This window comes from Haliaeetus albicilla, chromosome 25, assembly GCF_947461875.1.
Source record: "Haliaeetus albicilla chromosome 25, bHalAlb1.1, whole genome shotgun sequence".
Lineage (NCBI taxonomy): Eukaryota > Metazoa > Chordata > Aves > Accipitriformes > Accipitridae > Haliaeetus > Haliaeetus albicilla.
In genome coordinates, this window is record NC_091507.1 from 20,770,721 (window position 1) to 20,789,107 (window position 18,387).

The window sequence follows — 18,387 nt, forward strand, 5'->3', positions numbered from 1 at the left end:
TTTTTTTTTTTTTTTACATTAATTTAAAGGGTGCTGTTATCTCGTTTTCATCCCTCTGTATCAGAAACCCTTGTAGAACTTTGAAACCTCCCATGCACTGCCACTGCAATTGCCAGTTGTAAATTTTGTGGTCTATCTTCCAACATCAAGGTGATACCTTTATCTTAACGCATGAGGAGAAGCGACCCACTTCTGGGAGGGAGAGGCGAGTAGTATAGCTGTGTGATGTAGGATGTGAAGGGCAACACGCGCTGGAAAGAGCTGTTGAACCACTGTCTTGTGCCTCCGTTCTCCCCACAGTAAATCTGCATCAGGTAGTAAATGAGGCAGTAATGATGAGTGCTTCTCTCGCAATGGGCTGGGATCTGAAATCTCTCCTCAGACCCTTGTGCTTTGCAGCGGAGGTTTTTAGCCATACGGCCTGATTTCTTACTTTTGGGGAGTTTCTCTATTGCGGGACAGGATTCTCCTGGAAGAGAGAGGGCAGCACTGCGATTGGGAAGTTTGTACCTTTGCTGTCCCACTGTAACTGCACTCTTTCTTTCAAAAGGCACATGATCACTGCCTGGGTGGATTTGAAAATGGAGATAGTCTTTGCAGTATGTTAGGTCCTTACTCTGCTGAACGAGTTGAAGCCCTGTTGGATGGGGAGGGATTTTCATAGGAACTTCATTACCGAAAGCTCAGGTTCTACCTGGATCGACCTCTAGTCGTGGCAGTTTTGGGAGGTTTCCTGCCACACACACGGAGTTCTTCCTAAAGAAAAATGAAAGGCGTTGGTATGTCTGCTCACTGCCCATATTTCATGTGGTTCCTTTGCAGAAGGAGAAGAAGAGCGGGCTGCTGAAACTTCTAGCAGGAGCATCAACAAAAAAGAAGTCGCGCTCCCCACCGTCCGTGTCCCCCACACACGACCCCCAGGCAGCCATCGAAGGAGTCCTGCAAGGGGCGGTGGGACCCGAGCTCTCCTCCCTCTCCAGCCACGGCAGGGCCGGCTCATGCCCTATCGAGAGTGAAATGCAGGGAGCCATGGGGCTGGAGCCTCTGCACAGGAAAACGGGCTCCTTGGATTTGAATTTTTCCATCCCTTCTCCTGCCAGGCAGCCCCTCTCTTCCATGGCAGCTATTCGGCCAGAACCCAAGCCTTTGCCCCGGGAAAGGTAAGCTGTGCGTCTCCTGAGGTCGCCCGCATCCTCAGGGAGCATTTGGAGGAGGGCTGCAAGTTTCACTTGCTGAAGGGTTGTTGCAGTTTTGCTGCTCTGCCGATTGACTGTAGGTGGCTCGGCTGTCTTTTAGGAAGATGGCTTACGTGCATCTGCCCATTGAAAATCATTTGACACACAGTGCACATTTAATGGTTATTGATTAAAAAAGTGGTGAGCAGCGGCTGTCCATGACACCACACAGCCCTGGTCTAAATATGGAGGGCAGCAGTGCTTTCTGAGCCCAAAGGGTGTAAATGCTCTTGGCAAAGGCCACTTTTTAAGTGGGATCCCTGTGTTTTGATAAACTTCTGGAGTTGTCCTCTAGCGCTTCCTGCCTGGGGACAGCAGGGGTGATGCGTTTGCTCATCAAGGCCCTTTCTGGTCTGTTCTGCAATACCAGAGACTGTTTCAAATTCTCCTTGTTTAGGATACTTACAGGTAGCGCCATCTTCAGTGGCCTGTTACCAAAAATGTGGCTTATTTCTAGAGAGGAATGTACCAGTGAGTCTGGAGTTCATTTCAGCAGCCTGCTCTGCACCTTGGTACCTTAGAGTAACTGGCCTTGCAAACCCAAAAAGAGTAGAGTAGGAACACCAAAATACAAAGGCAGATGGAGAGAGAGAGAGAGACGACTAGAAACGGGTACAGAAAAGAGCTAGGTCTCCACCTGCAGAGTCATATTGGCTTCAGGTAAATATTTTCTACAAGACTGCAGTTTGAGGACTGGGAAGGGAATGGGTAATGCACCAATACGATGCTATTGAAATGCTTTCCATTCAAAAGTGATTGAGGCGAATGTGTTTTTTTACAAAAACATTAAAGAGTTTTCAAGAAGCAGTCTAGGAAACTCTCTGGAGTTGATATCTAAAACAATTTTGGAACAACAGTAAAGTTCCAGAAGTTTGAAAGAAACTTTTTTTGTTGGAGTCTATGAAAGAGGCTGAAGGGGATGGACTGGGAGAGCCACCTGACCCTGAATCTAGTTGGGATCATGGAGCAGATGATGCAGGGCACGATAAGGAATACTACAGGACAGTTCATACTTTACACAGTGTTTTACTGAATGCAGGTTGAAATTTGGTTGGGAAGGTAACAATGACACTGTAACATATTTAAACTTTTCTAAGGCATCTGGTTTGTGACCATAAAATGTCTTGCTGAGTAAATTGTACAGAACTGACACAGTAGATACTAAGTGGATTGAAGACTGATTCACTGGCATCAAATCTAACTCTAGATCAGAACTCACTAGAAAATGATTGTGTATGTACGTAGGGTAGCCCAACGAGAGTTGGGTCTTGGACCTGCACTGTCCAACATAAATATTTTGCTGTTACACAACAGAGGACTGAAGCGGGAGGTGGGTGATGAAGAGGGCAGACCCGTTGGTACAGAGCTAATTCAACGCATTGGTAAGGAGACCACAGAGTAACAGTATATTTCAGAAGAGCCAAATCTGAGGCAAAGTGGAGTGGCCTCAGAGAAGCATCATAAGAACAATGGAAGATTTAAAACAATATACTTGCAGTGAGTGATACAGGGAGCTCTGGTACACCTGGTAAAGAGCAGGCTTAGGAATGGCTTGGTAACAGTCTGTAAGAGACTGCAGACAGGACAGACATGGGAATATTTTTACTCTAGATTGGGCATTTTGTCTAAAAGAGATGCTGTTGTTCAAGCACAGCTATTAGACTTGAAGCAGAAATAAATGCAGGCAAGTCCTTCAGCATTGTAATGAAGGCAGTGAAAGCAGACTATCACAGTAGTCTCTTGTCCTTAAAATCCATGAAAAAGCAATTTAGTGAAAGGAGTGAGAAACCAATCCCTATTTAGGCACACTTAATTTGGTCTACATCAGTTTAGATTAATGCTATAAGAAAAGCTAAATCAATATAAACCAGATTTAGCACCAGTGTAACTAAATCAGTGGAATGCTGCACCTTTAGTTAAATGTAGCTGTGAAAAGAAGCCAAGAAGAACATCCCCTGACGTCTCCAGAGCTGGCTGTTAAGGTGCTGCTCTCAAAGCTTTACTGTAGAGAAGTCCAGACACATTATTTGACATGCCAGGGCTAGTCCCAAATCCTACAAATTTCTTAGTTCACCTCTCAATGGTCTGGATAGTGAAACATTTAACTGATGACAATTTTAAGTGGCAGAATAGAACCAGAGGGAGATGGGTTAACTGCATCTGCTCAGCCATGCTGGAATTAGGGGTAAATAGATTTAGACTGCTAAAACTGAGTAAATGCTTCCAATTGCAGTATATGGTGGTGAGGAACTTACTCTGGTTTTAAGCATTTTAATTCCTGAGTCTTAAATCCGAAAATAAGCTATAATTGAAGTAACCCTAATTATACACAGCAGGCAAGATTCTCTAATTGATTTATGAATTAACTTCCATATCATTGGTGTATCTGCATTCCTTAACTGATCATATGGGTTTTCTCATGCCCATAATGGGAAATATTAATTACCTTCATGCACTAGGAAGGATAATGCTTAGTCCTGGAATAATCTGAGCAGATACATTAAACACTTGTCTCCAAGAAATTCATCCCACATCCATCTGTGCTCATTAAATCATCAAATTGCTCAGAAGTACCAAATTATATTTTTTTTAAAACAAATTATGGTTTTCAAACCACTTGTTCTTTTCACATCTGGCAATGGAGGAACTCGCATTCAATGTCACTCAGCTCCATATTTTGCTTGTTTGCATTTTGGTGCATTTCATCCGCACAGTAGGAGCAATTCTCTGAGAAAGAAAAGGGAGGAGAGGGAAAAAAAGGTTAGATAAACAGATTCAGATGCTGGATGAAATTTTAAAAAGCTGCAAAGCATTTCAGTGCACTTAGCTGTACTTGGCTTTCTGTCTCCCAACGCCCATCTGTGCGCATAGAGACAGAGCACTGAAAGGTTGGAAGAAGTAGCACATTCCTTAATATTTACAGCATTCGAAGAGAGGCTCATGCAGCAGCAGAGCACCGCTACTTCTCCCATAGAGGCTGGCTTGCAGCTCCGGCACTCGCCACATCCAGGCTACTGCTCAAACCCGAGCGGTCATGCCGCTAGCCATATGGAGGTGCATTAAAAGGCTGTGATTGCTCGCGGCTCAACGCTCACGATTTAAGGGAAGAATTGCCTGTTCCTCCGCCTGACAGCGCAGCCCTTCGTGGGAGTCGCAGCCAGCCAGAGAGGAAGGTGAAGAGAGCTTCGACCTCTCGGAGATGCTGCTAATGTTTATGCTCTCGTTCATTTTTTGTGCACGGGGAGAGCGAGGAAAACAATTATTTGACCTTGTCCTACTTGATATTCCAAAGCCTGGTTATGGATGGCTGGATTAGAAAGGACATTGCTCCTAGCTCTCCTGTCGTTTAGCCTTGATATTTAACTGGTTTGCTGGGATAGTTAGTGCCCATCTCTGCCTTCTGGGTGTAGTTTCCCACTATCAGTTTATAAAACCACCTTCCTTCGGCTGCTCCCTGCCATAAAGCATCCAGCAGTCCGAGCAGCAGAGCGGAGAAATTTCCCAGGTGGTGTCCTTGTCACTTTGCTTTGCAGTGATTGACTGTCAGGCGAATACCCCACCAGGCTGCGTGTGCCCCACACGCTCTTTTCCACCTACCGCTCCATCCAGTTTCCACTGGTGCAACAAACAGGACCAGTACAGGGATGCGCTGGGGTGAGGCAGAGCCTGGGCCAGAGACTTGCCCGCATCCCGCCGACGCTGTCGGTTTACGTGGGAGAGGGATGTGCTGTCTGCCTAGCAGCGCCAAAGGAACATACTTTCCTCGCCACCCCCTTCAAGAAAATATGACTGTACGTTAAGGAAAACAGGGGAGTTGAGTGTGCGTGTGTGTGCGCGCGTGAGTCATGTTCCCCTCGCTGCCTGGCACTGTTCCCAGATGCGAACCTGAGTAAAACATGTCACGCGTTGTTGACTCTTTCATAGTAACTGGCACTAATTCTGCCATGTTATATTCTGACAAAGCGGTTGTATCCAGACTTACTGTCACGACTGGCGTATCTGTGCCATGTTTCTACGGGGTTTGTGGAGCCTTCAAGCAAGTTGTAACCACAACAGTGCTGCAGAATAAGATGGGAGCAGTGAGTTTGACCTTTAAAATAGACCCCTCCATGTTTCCCTGTATCTTTTCTACAAATCACTGCCACGTCAGAAATTGAGCTCCCAATTCAAGGAAGCATTCAAGCATGTGCTTAACGCCCATTGACTTCAATTTTGCTGTGCACGTATATCTTCTTTGCCAAAAGGGAAAGCAAAGGAAGGGGTTTTTTCTTTCCTGGAAAGTGATACTAGAGGAATGACCCCAGGAGTAAGTTCTGACTGAACAATGACACGTATGCGCATGGTTAAATGCTTCTCTGACTGGGGATTCCTGCCTTGGGACTGAGAAACTAGAATTAACCATCTCAGAAATTGAATCCAGCAATATTTCCAGCAGAAGGGTAAAAGATCCAACTGAGATTTGTTCTTCTAAGGCTGCTGATTCAGAGGCCGTAATATTGGTGAAGCGGGTTCTGGCTTGTAGCACGCAGAGGTGCTTTGCAGGTCTCTGCAACCTGCCAGTAAAAGGATGGAGCATCAGAGCTCCACCGATAAGCAAGAGCAGTGGTTAACTGGGCTAAATGCTTCATTGTCACCAATTATCTAAGCCAACACAAAACTACCTGTGTGTCCCTAACACACAAGGGCTCTGTTGGCCTCACAGGACTGGTCTCCTGAAACCTGTCCTGAGTGCATGATACTTTGACAAACAGAAACCTGCATTAAGCATCCAAACTCAAGCACTAAATGGGACCGGATTGGAGGTTAGCCCTGCAGACCTAATTTGCCTCATTGTACATCTGTTTTCTTAAATTTCTTTAGCTCTGTCAGTGTCCTGGATGCACATATTTACTCAGTGAGCAGGCTCACTGTTTACTCAGTATTTGGGGTTTATTTCCTCAGTGCCCAGGCCTGAGCCGAGCCCTTAATTACTGATCGGTTCTGATCAATACCGTTCGATGCCTGTCTGTGCACACTGAGAGAGACTGCATGACTAATTTAGACCAGACAACCAACTCCTACGCAGCTAGGGTACGTGAGATGAGTCTCACTCTGTGGAAAGTGTGGCACGAGGCTTTGCAGCTGGAGGAGTCAGAGGAGCCACTTTCCCCACACCTGCGCTACTCAGTGAGTTTTGCTGCGGTCGCTTGCTAGAGATCTTACAACCTCTGCAAAAGATGGGATGGCTTTGGCAGGCACGTGGTTCTTCCATGTCACAGCCTTGACTCACGTCCAGAGCAGGACATTTTGTGTACTGAATGAGGCAGGCATCCTATGAGAAAAATGGTATGCAATCACATAACAAAAGATTATATTGCACACAAGCAAAAGGGAAGTCATGGGCAATTTTAGTTACCTGTTTCTTCATCTCAGATTCATGGGTGTGAAACATTCCTGTTCTGTTAAGGTAATGGATGTCTTTGTGCATCTACATACATGACATTTTTAGTCGATTTGTTTTTTTAAAGGAAACAAAACCAGAACTTCCATCATGTAACGTCTCTTTGAGGTCAGGAGTCTTAGCTGCACCTTGCAGTGGTAGCAAAGAGAGATCTGGGTGGGAGGGCTGTTTCTTTTGACTACAAGGACGAGTGCTGTGAAGACGTGGGATTCCCAGGTCTTTGCTGACACCAGAGGGACAGCGATGATGGACCCATTCCCAGCTCCCAGTGAGTTAATTGCTGCCAGGGTCCCCATCCCACCCTCAGCCCCGGCGCCAGCCTCTACCCCTGCAGTCCCCTGCCCCACGGGGTGTCCTGTCCCAGCCCCAGGCTTCCTCCCACCAAGGCTCTTTTTGCTCTCCCAGACTCATCCCAGCACAGCTGCCCCCCTCAGCTGCCATACCCACACCTTCTGTCAAGCCTCCCAGTTTTCATCACAGCCCTATTTCTCCCTCGGCTCCCAGTTTTTCTCCCATCGGGCTCCCTCTCCCTCGCCTTACCCCGCTCTCCAACTCCCTGAGGTTTCCCTGCCCAGGCAAACCCCATTCCCTGTCCTTGCTGATGCTACTCAGAGCCTCTCCTCATGTATTTTCTCTTGGGCACCGAGGACCCTCCCCAGGCCACTGCCCATCCCGGACAGTCCCCTCCAGGGATGAAAAGTGCCCAAGCCACGGATGCCACAGCAGCCAGCCCTGGGGAAGTCCAACATCAAGTCGGTGCCCTGAGGAAAAAAAACCATGAGAAGAGAAATGCAACCTCTGAGGTCCTGCAGAGCTAGGACATCTTAGAGTGTGAATCAGCAGAGATTTTACCTTCAGTGCTACTAAACATGTGCCATTTTGGGGTGGTTTGAATGCTTTTAACCTGGCCGAGAGCAGGTGATTTTCTGAAGGAATAACATCCTTGACAGACCAGCAGGGCCACAGTACAGGTCTTTGCTCCCAAGTTTGGGGACCAGAGAACAGTTTGTGGAAGCCCTCACCTGGGTCCTGCTGGTGCTGCAAAAACCCTCACGTTCTTTCTGGAGGTGATGAGACCATTTGGGCTGAATGTGGGACCCTCAGCCTGACACAGCTGCCGTGGAGAGTTTGGGCCAAAGCGGTTGACATTTGGCAGAATTACAACTATGTGAGAGTACGATTTACAACAGAAAATACCAAACATCGTTAATAATAGGCAGAGGTGGTTGCCACACTTGTCATCATGATTGTTGCCCAGCTAATTAGCGTTTTAAAAAGTTGGTAATTTAGAGGTGTAATGTGACACAGACAAAATTGAAAGGGCTCTGTGATCCATTTGAAATGCCAGGAAGCAGTTTGGTGTAAGAAAACCTACAATTTTGTAGTAGCTTCTCAAAGAGGGGACAAAAGGGGAAATGAAAAGGGGAGATATAAATAGACAGACACAGAACTGCCTTTTTGGGAGTGAGGGAGGATGTCTGGGAGAAGGGATCTTTTCTGCCAAAAAAAATATGGCTAATATATGTGTTTGCAGTTTGGTTCCAGAGGATAAACTAGGCTGAGATGCCGCCCGGAGGTGTGGAGGGGTGGCACAGCAGTGACCCACGCTGCTGCCCACTGCAGCCCTCACCGGGCTGCCTCTCCCAAGCACCACTTCAAAAGCCTCTCAAGGGAAAAAGCATAGCATCTTTTTCCATCTCTCACGGAGGATTTCTTAACCGATTTGCAAGGTCTTTTGTATCTAAGATTCTGTTATTCTGTCAAAAACACTTCGGTGCTATCCTATGAGGTACCGTAGATAATTAAATTTAAACCGTAGCGTTTGGGGCTTCCTTAAATGGGAAAAAGTACTTCATTTGGTAATGCAGCGACTGAGATTTATTTTTCTAAATGTCTGAGGAGATGCTGTGTAGAACCCCTTTTATGACGACGGGTGAATTCCTGTTGAGCGTGGTCACATCTCTCCTCATGTGAACCGTTCGGGGACCAGCAGCTCCTCACTCCTAGGGTGTAGGCTGGCTTTAAAAGGACAGCTCTGTGCTTAAGGCATGACATGAGGTGTTGGCAGTCCCAGCTGGGTCTTCAGGGCGACCCTGCCCAAGACACCACCTTTTTCTGTCTTTCTGTTTCCTGATCTGCCAAAAGCATCCGGGGGTACCTCCGCACCACTTGACTAATGTTGAGGTCTGACCTTCTTCTTTCTCAAAGGCTCCCGAGATCCTGGTGCAGAGCTCCAATGCGCTGTGATTGTGCATAGAGTTGTGAGATCTGAAACTTGGCATCATCTTAGCTAAAATTGTTCCACTCTGATAATTTAATTAATCAACACTGCAGCAGAGTGTTTGAAATAATGTGTGCATTCATTTGCATAATGGCTGTAATTGGCAAAGCTTCATAATATAAGTGTAGCAGTTCCACAGATGATAGCGTGATAGACCATTTTCCTGCAGCCAGCAGCACACATTTCAACCTCTGTTATTTGCTTTTCCACAGAGGAAGGAAGTGACAACTAGATTTATTGACCAAGGCACAGAGATGACCGGCAGATTTTTGATGGCACTTGAACACGTATATTTTCTACATGACTGTTGCTGTGTCAAGACAAAAAGCCCGTAGTCAGGTTTTAGAGCAGAACCCGCACTCCAAATGGAGTTTAATGATTTTCCAAGGATGTTTGGCCGTGGAGATGTCCAAACATAGAGCCAAAGCTGGTATTTTCACTGTCATGTCAAAGTGGAGTCCCTAGTTTGAGAGCTGCGGTCATTAGGTACCTGAGCAACATCTGCAAAGAAAATTAGTGACTGCCACTGAAGAGCCCCACGCTTTGGTACCAGCTCACTTTTGGAATGGCCTCAGGGAGTGGTCCAGAGCCTCCAGGGTATGTTGAAGTTAGTCCTCCAGGACAGGATATTATTTTAAATAAATACTCACCTTGTAACAAACATGACTGAGGCATCAGTGGCCATGCAGTGGTTGCGGAAATATTAATCCTCAGGAGATAGGCTTTAGGTAATCCATTGGCATCTTTTATCTATCTTACTATATTTATTACTTTGCAATTAGCAAGACAGTTATTGACTGTTACGCAAATGCCAGATGACTGCAAAAGTACATGTGCTGAAGAAAAAAAATCCCGTGCAGCAGAAATACCTTCCCTGCTCTGCACGCAAGTGCGTTGATATAAAAGGGCCCAGTCTGTGCTCTCAGGACGATGCCTGCTGATAAGCCTGAGTGCAGAATAGCTGTATCAGGATCAGGCCCATCGTTACTTCATTGAAATGAAGTGATACTTGAAAACTAAGTTCCCAGAGAGCCCTGTAAATGGTTCAGGACAGGAGCTCCCTGTTGGTTTGGAGAGTGCTTCAGAAGTCATTTGATACCTCTCCATTTTAGCTTCCCTTCCAGGTATGAGGGACCCAAAGTACATTCTCAAGAAACATAATAAGAAAAACATGAACTGCTTTAGCTAGGCTCTGCCAATATCACAGGCAGGTGGTGGGAGCGCTGCAAACCCCATTTTTCATCATCAGTAGAAAAGGGAAGAGCTACAGATGGACTTCTGTAAGGTCTCTGACACAGTCCCCCACAACATCCTTCTCCCTAAATTGGGGAGATAGGGATCTGATGGATGGACTGTTTGGTGGATAAGGAATTAGTTGGATGATTGCATCCAGAGAGTAGTGGTTAATGACTCAATGTCTGGATGGAGATCAGTGATGAGTAGTGTTCCTCAGGGGTCTGTACTGGGACCAGTACTGGTCAATGTCTTTGTTAATGACGCAGTGGGATCGAGTGCACCCTCAGCAAGTTTGCAGATGACACCAAGCCGAGTGGTGCGGTTGACATGTCCGAGGGATGGGATGCCATCCAGAGGGACCTGGAGAAGCTCGAGAAGTGGGGCCATGTGAACCTCATGAGGTTCAGCAAGGCCAAGTGCAAGGTCCTGCACATGGGTCAGGGCAACCCCTGGTATCCATACAGGCTGGGGGATGAAGGGATTGAGAGTTGCCCCGCGGAGAAGGACTTGGGGGTACCAGTGGATGAAAAGCTGGACATGAGCCGGCAATGTGCTCTCGCAGCCCAGAAAGCCAACCGTACCCTGGGCTGCATCGCAAGCAGCGTGGCCAGCAGGTCGAGGGAGGGGGTTCTGCCCCTCTGCTCCGCTCTGGTGAGACCCCACCTGCAGTTCTGCGTCCAGCTCTGGGGTCCTCGGCACAGGACAGAGGTGGACCTGTTAGAGTGGGTCCAGAGGAGGCCACGAAATGGTCCGAGGGCTGGAGCACCTCTCCTGTGAGGACAGGCTGAGAGAGTTGGGGTTGTTTAGCCTGGAGAAGAGAAGGCTCCAGGGAGACCTTATTGCGACCTTTCAGTACTTAAAGGAGGCTTATAAGAAAGGTGGGGACAGACTTTTTAGTAGCGCCTGGTAGATTCAGATTAGATATAAGGAAGAGATTTTTTTTATGCTGAGGGTGGTGAAACCCTGGCACAGGTTTCCCAGAGGGGTGGTAGATGCCCCATCCCTGGAAACATTCCAGGTCAGGTTGGACGAGGCTCTGAGCAACCTGGTCGAGTTGAAGATGTCCCTGCTCATTGCAGGGGGGTCGAACTAGACGACCTTTAAGGTCCCTTCTGACCCAAACCGTTCTATGATTCTATGACCTTCGGATGGAGCAGATGCAGTGCTGAATGAGACGTGTTACAGCAGAGGCAGATGCAGCGCTGGGAGAAGGCGGCCGAGTCCCTGGCACAAGCTCGGCACGTGACTGGGAGCAGGGACCACCACAAGTAGTCCAGCCATTTGACAATACCCTCCTGCTTTCATGGTCTGGCTCCAGAGTACGTCCTGGTCAAGTCTTCAGTCAGGCTGGCCAGAAATCTCCCCGTCATACTGTTTTAGTTAGAAAATGTAGCTGCATCAGATGCAACTGGTATGAGAAAATGTAATTTATCAATGTTTCCAAAAGCATTTTTCCCCAAGGTTTCTGGATCTGGTGCCTGGCTGCTCCCATCAGGCGCAGGCTCAACCGCAGGCTGACCAGGTCTTTACATTTTTGTCTCCGAAGGTACCGTGTTGTGGTCCCGTACCCGCCGCAGAGCGAGGCCGAGATCGAACTGAAGGAAGGTGACATTGTGTTTGTGCACAAGAAACGGGAGGACGGCTGGTACAAAGGGACGTTGCAGAGGAACGGCAGGACGGGCCTCTTCCCCGGGAGCTTTGTCGAGAGCTTCTGAGGACGGCTCGCCGCTCTCTCAACTGGAGAAGCTTTCAGGGGAAACTGCATAGCACAAGAAGAGACAGCAAAGAGAAACTGGACTGATAACCACTGCCATTTTTATTTCCAAAGACTCCCCCCAGGCCCTTCAGACTACAGCTCTGGAGACGCGGTGCCCCGCTGTGCTCCTGAGACCGCGTGCAGTGCATACAGTGGTATGTTGAAGTAGTGCCTTCCACCTGGAATCACAGACTGAAAGGACGCCCATCTGGACTGTACGTAACCTAAACTCCGGCTGTTAACCCTTTGTGTAAATTATAGAGAAGATATCTTTAAAAAAAAAAAAATTAAGAGGAAAGTTGTTATATTGCTGTAACTTATTTGTCAGAGCTGCAGTGTTCTTATTACTGGCCTATGCAAGATGGATTTGAGAGTTCAAGGAGGTGTGCTAGGAAGCTCTTAAACTGGGATTTTGTTTCTCCCGAGGGAAAAAGAGGGAGGGGAGGGTGGAGGAAACCCCAGCTAAAGATCGGTGCATCATCGTGCAAGAAAGAACGAGGAGTCCAAAACGTTAATGTCATGCTTTCTATATACCTCAAAGATATGCTGCGCAAGTTTGTCAGTGAGTGTGTTAGTGCTCAGAGTCCCAAACCATGCGGTGTCCTGGCGCTGCTGCCGGGGAGGACCTGGAGGAAGCACGGCTCCACCATTAAACTGTGGTTATTTGAGCAGAATCCCTTTTGCCTGTCTTCTGCCCTTATTATATGCAGCATGGATTTTTGTCCTTCAGTATCACTTTCCATTGCTTTTTTGTATGACGTACCTTTTTACTGTAAGAATTGCTCTACTTTATATATATTCCTACTAGATCAGACATTTCCTCTTTTTCATACATCTGGTGCTATTTTTTTTAATTGTTAAAGATTTGGTTTGGTTAAACAGAGAGGCTGCAGCAAGATTTGCGTTCAACATACGAAATTAGAAACGCACCTGAAGATCGAGAGCAGACTGCTTGTTCGTGCTTCGTAGAGGAAAAGAGAAAAAGAAGTCACTTGGTCACCGACAGATATACCTGGGGGAGCGTGCCAGTGCAACACGCACACGCTCGCGCTCTCCTACCTATTTAGAGTGGCTGAAGACCCATGCTGAAGCACAGCGTTCTGTCTGGAGGGTGATAATTACTCCAGAATTGGAAGTAATTCCCAGAGGAGTTGTTTTAATTGACTTTTTCATGGCAATAAGAAGAACACTGCAGGTTCTAGCACACGCAGGGACCGTGGAGTTTTCCTCTGTCGTTGCGTCACGGAGATGAGAGCTGATCTGCGACGGCTGTAATTAGGGTTATCAAAACGTGATTTCTTACTGTAGAAATGTACAGTTCTGGGGACTGTTCGATTTCTTAACGTGGTCAAGCTACAATACAAACCGTATCAGGCAATATAAGCTTCCATCTACCAGGGACTTAAAGGTGCAATAAATGTAAAGCGAGGTTAGCCAGTTATTCGTAGGAAGCAGAATGAGAAAAAAAATCCATAATGCGATTGTGAGAGCACTTAAAAAGACATCGGCTCTTGAAGAATGAAACGTGATGAAAGGCTTTTCGTAGCCGTAGCCGTACCTTGCCTTTGCCAGCAGCTGGCTGTTTGCCAAAGCCCACATGTGGTGGTCGTTTAAAAGCGTGTCGGAGGCACTGTAACCTGGAGATGATCTTATTAAAAGGAAGAGGCCCAGTGGGTGAACATCATTACTGCGTTACCAGTATTTCATATGCGAAGGTGTAAGTTTTGTTTTCATTCAAGCCGTGTATACTAGTACATATCAAAACCCATGTAAGTGAGCGTTCCTATTTAAGTTCAGCTCCGTGACTTTGTTCTCTGTAAAATAAGTTTCTTCTTGCTGTCACATGTAACAAACCGATTCCAGAAACACAGTCCGTGGCCAAGTATAGCACCTTCAAACAGGGAGGCATCATTTTCAGGGTGTTTCTTTTTATACTTAACGTCGCCGCATTTGTTCATATTCCAGATTGTAATGAGTCAGCCACTAAAAGTTTAGTTACTGTTGAGAGGAAATTGCCTTTTTATAACCAATAAGAGACTGAAGAAACATCTTCTGGAAACACTTGCTCGAGACTAGAGCCGTATCTGTTCCACTGCTTTGGTCCAGATCAGAATTGGTATCACTGCACCTCAAATAGTAAACTGCACAGCTAGCAAGTCAGCAACACCAAAACGCGTGTTATCGATTCCAGTAAAAATTCTGGGTTAGATCTGTCAGAGATGAGGAGATTTTTTTCTGACAACTTACAGTGGTTAAAGCTCTCTTAAAATTCTGTTCCATGGGTGTATTTACTACAGTCAGAAAAACGAAACAGGATGATGGCTTGCTTGCTGCCTATTGTGTTTAGCCAGATCTAAAACGGTTCCAGATTTCCACCTTTTCATGCTTAACTCTAACAGGACAAAAGTTGGTGTATGAGAAGATCAAGGAAAACACGCAGATGCCGTGTCATGAAGTCAGTGCTTTAAAATATATTTTGCAGGGAGGATGATGGTTTTTTTAATGGACGACAACCCTTCCAGTCATACCGCCTGCAAGGAAAAATATTTGGGGGGAGGGCGGGTGGTGTTGGGGGGTGTTTCTATTTTGATAACAGCTGTTTCTGGCCCCTGTTTATTGCTTATCATCACAGTTTGGGTTACTGAGTAATCTTCTTGGACAAATCACTTCCATGCCAGGAGCACAAGTGCAGAACTTAATACAGCTCAGTGATACGAAAACGTGACCCAGTGCTGTTCGGAAAGTCCTGGACTGAGGGAGGTTTGACTCGTACTGTGGTCTAATTTTTACGTGTCATACCAGGGAAAGGGGGAGGAGGGGGCATCTGCGTCTCCTGCAACAGGGAGGGGAAAAGAAAAGACTGCTTCTGGTGGCCTCAGTTTGTAAAATGCCAGGTTTGCTCTTCTAGAAATGGGTTCAAGTAATTGAACGATTCCTTTGAACTTTGCACAGCTCAGAAAATGTTTTTGTTATACATGAATGTTAACGTGATTTAGAAAATGTTGGCAGATATGAGTACAAATGAACTACAATGACTGTGTTTCTGATTCTTTAAATAAAATAAACATTAAGGCAACTTGACTGAGGTTTCTCTTTCTATTACACAGCAAAGTGAACAAGCGACGTCAGTGGCTCTGATGTTCGCAAAGGAAACGGGGAAGAGCCCTCTGCAAACCCAGCTTCTTTTGAGCAGACCCTACATCTCCTTTGCTTTCAGTAGTAATTCCCACATAAATAAAAGCCAGGCTCAGGCGTTCCGCCGGCAGGGTCCGCGTGTCTTCCAGGCTACGTACAGCCAAGCAACGGGGAGGGAGGGAAGGAGCAGGTTGTGCCCTGGGCATCCGAACACCCCCCTAACCCAGGTGAGGGGCATAAGCCCTTTTCCTTTTTTTGCACATGGCCTGAGCTTCCCGTTCAGCAGCACGGTGTGGAGCATCTCGAGAGGGAGCAGGCACTGGGTCTGGATGTGTTTGCCTTGATTTGGATGGGAGATGAGGAAGAGGCACCCGCAGGTGGTGATTCATTGCCCCAGTCGGGAGGGCGTAGGGCAAGGAGCAGCCAGGTTCGGCTAGCTCAACAAGGCGTCTTCGTCATGGGCTTGCTCAAGGCAGGCACCCCGCCAGCGAGGTGACACAAGTCTCTCTTTGCCTCAGCTGGCTCCCGAGTCAAAATTCGGCAACATGGGAACCGCAAGAACCTGAACGTGGGCTGGCGACACCTCTCCCTCTGCTCGCCCTCGCCGGCTGCCCTGCCTGACGAGCGGCGTGGTGCAGAACACCGAACGGAGGAGCCTGCCAGCTATTTCCAAACTGGTCTGGAGTGCCAGTTCCACGTTTTGCTGGGTCCTGCTCCTCTGGCACCTCTGCGGGCCGGCACTGCCAGCACATGCCGCACACCTCGTCCAGCTTCGCGCCTCGCGCCGCCCTTTGCTCCTGCTCCAGCGCCTGATAGGAAACCCAGTCATGTTTCGAAAGAAAAATAATCGTCGTCAAATTGTTACGCGGCTTGACTATTCCTAAACGCTCGGGGAGAGCAGAACCACCTGGACAACATCTGCAGGGCTTTCCTGCAGCCAAAAGCTCTTCCTGACATCAGGAGCTCCTTATAACATGGTGAACCTGGCAGCTACACGGCTCGGCTAGTCGGTGCCAAGCCAAATAAATGAGCTGTACTAGCAGGGAAGCCAAGAGGTGATACAGTCTGGAGAAGGCCCTGTCCTCGCGTTCCAGCCTTTCATGTAGCAGAAATAAATAACTTTCCAAGCGGTCACAGATGTATTTCCAATCACTGGGGCGCGGGTGTCTCCCCTCCCTTCGGAAAACGACTTGATTTTTCTCAGCCGCCGAGCAGGACCACCTGCCCCACGGTGCCACGGAGGGGCCACGAGCCAGGTCACCGAGGCGCTTGGAGCGGGGTGGGGGGGTCCTCTCGCCCCTTTACCCATCCCAGCAGCACGCTGTGCGTCCCCAAAAGATGGGGGGGAGGGGGCAGTTGCCTTCGGCGGCGAGGTTGCTGTCACCCGTGGGCTCCCCGTGGGCTCTCCTCCATCACCGCTGCCTCCGCAAGGCGCTCGGGGCTGGCTCTCGTGTGTGATGCTGCGCAGCCAAGGGGCCTGTGAGCTGCCCCCCAACACACACCTTTCCTTTCTCCCCAGCGAGAGCAAAAAGGCATTCACTTTTTCTTCCTCATGGGTATGTCCAATTTGCCCTCCAGCTGCCCACCGGAAAAATCAGCCTAGCAGACGGGGGGGCAATTTGTTAAGGTTTTTTCCCCCCTCCCCAGATAATTGACTGGGATCTGCATTAATGGAAACATAAATTGACTGCCACTCTGCTAAATGACAATCAGGTTTTGTTTGACAGAGCTGGGAAGTATCTTATCCTGAACATTGGCACTGAACAATCTAAATGCAAATTGCAAAATGTTTGGGGGTAAGGAGGCTGTTTATCTTCTGATGAGGTTATATGATAATACAGAGGGGGGAGAGAATTGCCTTTCAGTTCCTAAAGGCTATCAAAATGTGTGACGGTTAAACTGTGGGGCCAGTGTTTACATATTTTTTTAATGGACCAGACTCAGTTATTCGGCGTGGGTTTTCTTTTAACAAATCACTTTTTTAAACAAGATGTAGCACAGCGGCTTTTCAGCCATATTTCAGCAATTCTCAGGCACCCAGGTTAGCGTGGAAAATGACAGAGCAGCCACCATTTTAATCCTGTTATGTCTATTGCTCCCAGCTTGTTCTCCTCTGATGAAACACATTGCGCTGCCTTGGAGAGGCAGAAAAACATTTGCTGCACTCCTGGCCTATTTCTCTTGTTAGATTAGTAGGTTTATACACGGCAGCAGTACCCAGGTATCTCCAGGACACAGGTGAAAAATGAAAAGCAACCACCACCATCGGCTTCCCGAGAGGTCACCGTGCGCTGGGGGTTACTTCTCATGTTGGCTGCCCCACGTTGGACGAGCCGGTTGTAAAAAAAGTTCCTGTAAAAGTCAAAACCTTCAAACCTGCCCAACACATCGCTTTTTTGCACGTTACTCTGCCGGGCTCCAGGCAGCAGCGAGCCATGCGGGCATGAAATCTGCGCTGGCGTTTGTACCGTGTGCCATTTTCCACGGGGAAGGCAATAGTTTTCTTTAGTCTTGTCCTGGAGGGAAGAGGTGTCTGCGGCAGCTCAGAGGGGTTCAACAACTTGAAGCTTTCAGCAGCTCACAGAATCGGTCTCCCTGAAGTTTTTCCACTGAAATCTAATCTCGGAGCTTGATTTAGGCTTCTGCATTTCTCCATAAATTAAGGAACAGGTTTGAGCTTACTCCAACAGTTTTGCTCATCTGGGAGGCAGAGGAAGGAAAGGATTAATGTGTTATTTTTATTTTTCATTTTAAATACGCCTCGTGCAGAAAAATGCACATGAATCTCTACAAGGCAGGAAAAAAAGCAATAGATCTGTAAAAGTGACACAAGTTGCATGTGTCTAAATTGTTAGGCCCTCAGAGCATTTGGTGTAGAATAGCCAAATAAGTCACACAAATCGACGATTAAAAGGACATTCGAAAATAAGTGAATACACCAGGGGTGGCCATGGTAACCTGGACTTTTAGGAAGGGAAATCAATGAGCAGTGACTGTGGCCTCACCCAGGGCTTTCGGTTTCACCCACCAGCTCTGCTCCTGTGACCGAGACCTTTAGGGACCAGCCAGCGCATCCCTCAAAAGGGACCCATCACACCACAGGAAAAGAAGGACAGTTTTGCAAATTCAGCCAATTAAGGAGCACTTGCTTAACTTACTGGTGTTAGAAAATAACAGCAAGTGATTTTCAAAAGGCTTCGACGACCTGGCTGCTAACCTGCAGCTCTTGCGAGCGGGCGAGTTGAGGAAAGCCGGCGGTTATTGCTCCTGCCAGCGGCGAGCTGCGCCCGGCAGTGCAGCTGGC

At 47.6% G+C, this 18,387-nt stretch overlaps 1 protein-coding gene across 1 annotated transcript in view; it reads left to right on the forward strand.

Annotated features, from left to right (window-relative positions):
- The window catches only part of SH3RF3 (SH3 domain containing ring finger 3), a 249,147-nt gene extending 234,123 nt beyond the window's left edge, over positions 1-15,024 (forward strand). Inside the window, exons 9-10 of the mRNA XM_069770183.1 lie at positions 823-1,160; positions 11,739-15,024. Of these exons, the coding sequence (XP_069626284.1) occupies positions 823-1,160; positions 11,739-11,907 (507 nt within the window). The 3' untranslated portion in view covers positions 11,908-15,024. The remainder of the gene's footprint in view (positions 1-822; positions 1,161-11,738) is intronic.
- Positions 15,025-18,387: the final 3,363 nt, after the last annotated feature.